This window comes from Penicillium diatomitis (assembly GCF_028827545.1).
Source record: "Penicillium diatomitis strain IBT 30728 chromosome Unknown utg000007l_segment0_segment0, whole genome shotgun sequence".
In the NCBI taxonomy this organism is placed as follows: domain Eukaryota; kingdom Fungi; phylum Ascomycota; class Eurotiomycetes; order Eurotiales; family Aspergillaceae; genus Penicillium; species Penicillium diatomitis.
This window is the reverse complement of record NW_026623179.1, coordinates 237,941-241,948: the sequence shown is the minus strand read 5'-3', so window position 1 is coordinate 241,948 and position 4,008 is coordinate 237,941. Positions and strand designations below refer to the sequence as shown.

The window sequence follows — 4,008 nt, the reverse complement described above, 5'->3', positions numbered from 1 at the left end:
GATGCTGCGGGCCCAAGGTCAGGGAGGACACAATACTCGGGAGAGACACGAGGCCCGAGAAGGTAGAATTAATACAAGGAAACGGCTGCCCGGCCATGTTTCCCAAGTCAACAAGATTTGTGTTTTCCATTTGGCTGCTTTGAAGATCGAGTTTCTCGAGAGGCCGAGCACGCCTGAGTCCGATGATGTCACGTGACGGATTTGGCGTACCTGGGCCCGATTCACGTGACCGTGATGATCGCGTTCGGTCCAATCATCGGAAGACCCAATCACGTCGGACAGGCGGCGCCTTCATACCGACGAGGCCTCGAAAGTTGATTGAGATGAATTCCAGATTATCATCACTGTGAGGCTAATATCCCGACGGAGATATGCTGCCAAACACGCAATCCACAGATCAATGGAAGACCTTCTTCAAGCGATGTCTGGCACGTCGTGTTGATGTTGAGGAGTTCCAGGATCTGACACAGTTAATGCAACGGCGGGCTCCATTGAAGGAGCACGACCTCCTTGATCTCCTATTCGAGACTCGTTCTACGGTCAATGTTCCTTGGGACCCTCTTCTGCCAGTATATGTGGATGGCTTGTGTAAAGCCAAGCAGGTGAAGACAGCGTCGGCTTTGAGACGATTATTGGCGCACTCAACGATCCGTAAAGACCCCGAGTCAAAATGCAAAACATCGACGTTCATGACAGATATCAAGGTCATACAAGATGTGATGCTTTCTATATCAACAGGCACGATCCCTCGGCTGACTCCAGAAGCGGCCGAGCTGTATGATGCCACGGCGGAATGGATTTTAGCCGTGATTGAATGGTATAATCGCAATGCCTTGCTTCGAAACGGCGGAGCGACCACTTCTGCGGATGCATTGTCATTGTTTGAATCCCTTGGCATACTGCTCGCGGCTTTGTCGGGAACGACCAAGGGACTGGAAACGCTTTCGAGCGAACATTATCAGGGTAAATTTCGTTCCGGGTGTCAGCATCAAGGCCGGGCGTTCAGAATGAGATTGGACTGATTCATCCGATAGATCTCAGACTCAAGCTTGGTCAAGCTCTCACTGCGTATCTGCCTCTCTGCGTGGACGTTTCGTTGCCTTTGCGGCAAAGGCTTGATGCCCTCCAGAAGGAATTCAATCTGTTCGGGCAACAGCCTGCCGAGGCATTGGATCACCCAGCGATGGGAGATGTGAACGTCAACTCACTTCAGTTCGAGGCTTCTGTGATGGACGGGCCAGTCATCAACACGAGAGCCGGTCTCTATGTGTATCTCAATTCTATGGTCGGTCGTGCCTTGAAAGTTGATCGCGGTCGTCAAACTGACTCCCTTGCAGCTTGTGGGTCGTCCATTAGTCGACGATTCCATCTTGATCAATTATCTCAACAATCGATATGAAGTGAGTCCAATCTGAGATTCATCAATCTTTTTCTCCAGCAAATGAGTACGCCTTCACTAAATACACTGTTTCGCACAGGGGCATCAAGAGGTCCTTGTCGTTGACCTTACCACGGCTGCATTCGATGTTCTTTGCAACGGAGTTCATCGCAACGAGTCGAGTCGAACCATGTTCCTGTTCCGCAGCTTCCTAGTCAACAAGCTTCCAGCCTTTTTTGCCGCGATGATGGCGGCATCAATGGTGCCGATTCCCATGGAGATGTGCATCACACAGGCTCTAAACCGCCTTGACCCCAATTCCTTCCCTTCTTTCTCTCAGATGTTTTCCATGCAGGGAAGTAGCATACTCTCTGATGCTCGCCAGGAATTTCTGTTTGCTTGCGCATCACATCGTCTCATCCAGGAATCGAGCATTGAGAGGCTCCTAGGAGAGAACCCAATGCAGACCGTACCGGTGGGCGGTCCCTACCAGAAAGATGATCTCATTTCCCAAATCAACAACAGTCCAGCTCGGGCTGAACAATTGATTGGGGAGATCGAATCGATGGAAGGCAATGCAGGAGCCATTGTTGGCGCTATCACTGAGGTTTGCATCCCAAAGCCCCCTCCTGGCGCATAATTACGTCGACTGACGCATCTGGCCAGGTCATGTTGAATCTGTGCGCACAAAAGGAGACTATGACCTTGAAGAACATTTGCAACTCCATATCTCGACGCCCGCAAACATTGGACGTCATTCTCCTGTTCCGGACCTCAAAGCAAGTACTGCAACCTCTGTGCGGTTTGCTAGATTCTTGGCGCTGGGACGAGGATCAGGGTGAAAACCAGCCCGTATACGATGAGTTTGGCAGTATCTTGCTTCTGGTCCTTGTTTTCAAATATCGATACAATCTGACTCCCGCGGACATGGGCATCTCGAACAGTGACTCGTTTGTTTTGAAGCTCCTGGATCGCGGATCTTGCAGTCAAAAACTCAACAATCTCAGTGAAAAGCAAAACAAAGACCTCGGCGCTTGGATCGGTGCACTTTTCATCGCAGAGGGTATCAGTGAAGAGACAATGTCTGCATGCAGTCCCCAAGACTTTTACATGCTCGTCGCGACATTGTTCGACCAAAGCCTGGGAGCTTGCGAGTCTGGAAAAATGGACTTTGAGACTCTCAAGGGTGGATTCGAGTGTATGTGGTGCTTTTTTACCATGGCCTGGACAACGGACTCATTTTTTACTCATTTGCAGATCTTCTCGAGCCATTCTTGCTTCCATCTCTAGTTGTGGCTCTCATCTGGCTCGGAAATCACATCTGGCAGTCTGAAACCGAGCCGGTAATCTCATTGAAGACGCTCTACTCTTTGGTCAAGCCTACCTCCATTTCTGGAGAGGCACAAGCCATTCACAAAACAGTCCTAAACATCATTGCTCGGCCGCTGGAAGAGCAGCTCAAAGATGTCCGGACAAGACATCAAGCCCGGCAGAACATTGACAAGATTTCAAACATCAAACCCATTCTTGATGCGCTCGACCCTTATCTCTCTTTCCGTCGTGTTGGAGGCTGCCTTCGCTCCGAGCTCGAGATTTGGGCCGCCCCGGCAACAGGTGGACTTTTGGGAAGTATCCGTGGAACGTTACAGTCTTTGACAATCTGGACCGCAAGCTCGGACATCAACCTTCAGCCGCAGTCCTACACCCATCGTCAGCTCTTGGCAGGTATCAACTTACTCGGCACCACGCGCATCCTCAACGCATTGGTCGAAGAAATGAAGCATCAGGCTCAGGCAGGAAGTGGTGACTTTGCATTAGATATTGCGGCAACCATGGTTTGCGCGCCCATGCCAGAGTCATTCGCCATCGAGCAAAACGTCGTGCATTCAATTGACCCGGCTAAAGAAGTCGTGCCCCGCTGTGCAAGTCTGACTCTCCGTGACGCGCTGTCGAATCTGCATCAGGATGTGCCGAAGATCTCAGAGAAGGATCCCTTGACGGCGGAGATCATTGTGCGTCTCTGGCGGCGCGTCAGTATTCTTGCAGCGCCTCCTTCTCGAGTCTCCAACATCGACGTCAGCAACATCATTCAGAACATGGAGCTTGGCGTCGACGGACAGAATCAAATGAATCTTGATGTGACGGGCGGGGGCGTCAACGGCAATAGTGGTGGCGAGCATGATCCCGGGAATATTGACCAAATGCTGGATAATGCTGCAGCGGCCGCTGCAGCCGGTATGAATGGCAATGTTGGCGAAGATATGGGGCTGGGGTCGGGCGCTGGTGGTATGGATGCGATCGATGATGTTCTCAACGCGGCGGACATGGCGGTGGGGAATCCTGAGTTTCTAGATTTGGACATGGAGGGCATGTTCTAGTTGGAAAAGTGCGATGAATGGTTCGAAGATAATGAGAAGAACCTTCTCCCTTCCCTAGCTGCTTCCAACCAGGCTCCGGTTCTCACATTTTTACCCATATCCGACTTCCTATCCCCCTGATATTTCACGTTCTGTATTTTTCTTCATTGATGCTCAAGCTAGTCACTCTATTTCCATTTGCAAACATGCTCTCGCCCATGGACTTGTAACTTCGTCATCCTTCAATATACAGTGACCTCCCCAATACCGTGT

At 50.8% G+C, this 4,008-nt stretch overlaps 1 protein-coding gene across 1 annotated transcript; it reads left to right on the top strand.

Annotated features, from left to right (window-relative positions):
• Positions 1 to 371: 371 nt before the first annotated feature.
• On the top strand, positions 372 to 3,756 carry nut1 (putative RNA polymerase II mediator complex subunit Nut1; the record flags this gene model as incomplete). Its single annotated transcript, XM_056935671.1, has 6 exons — positions 372 to 963; positions 1,035 to 1,285; positions 1,338 to 1,400; positions 1,479 to 1,985; positions 2,045 to 2,576; positions 2,636 to 3,756. The coding sequence occupies 6 exons, from the start codon at positions 372 to 374 to the stop codon at positions 3,754 to 3,756; spliced, it is 3,066 nt and encodes a 1,021-aa protein (XP_056789139.1).
• Between the last annotated feature and the right edge of the window lie 252 nt (positions 3,757 to 4,008).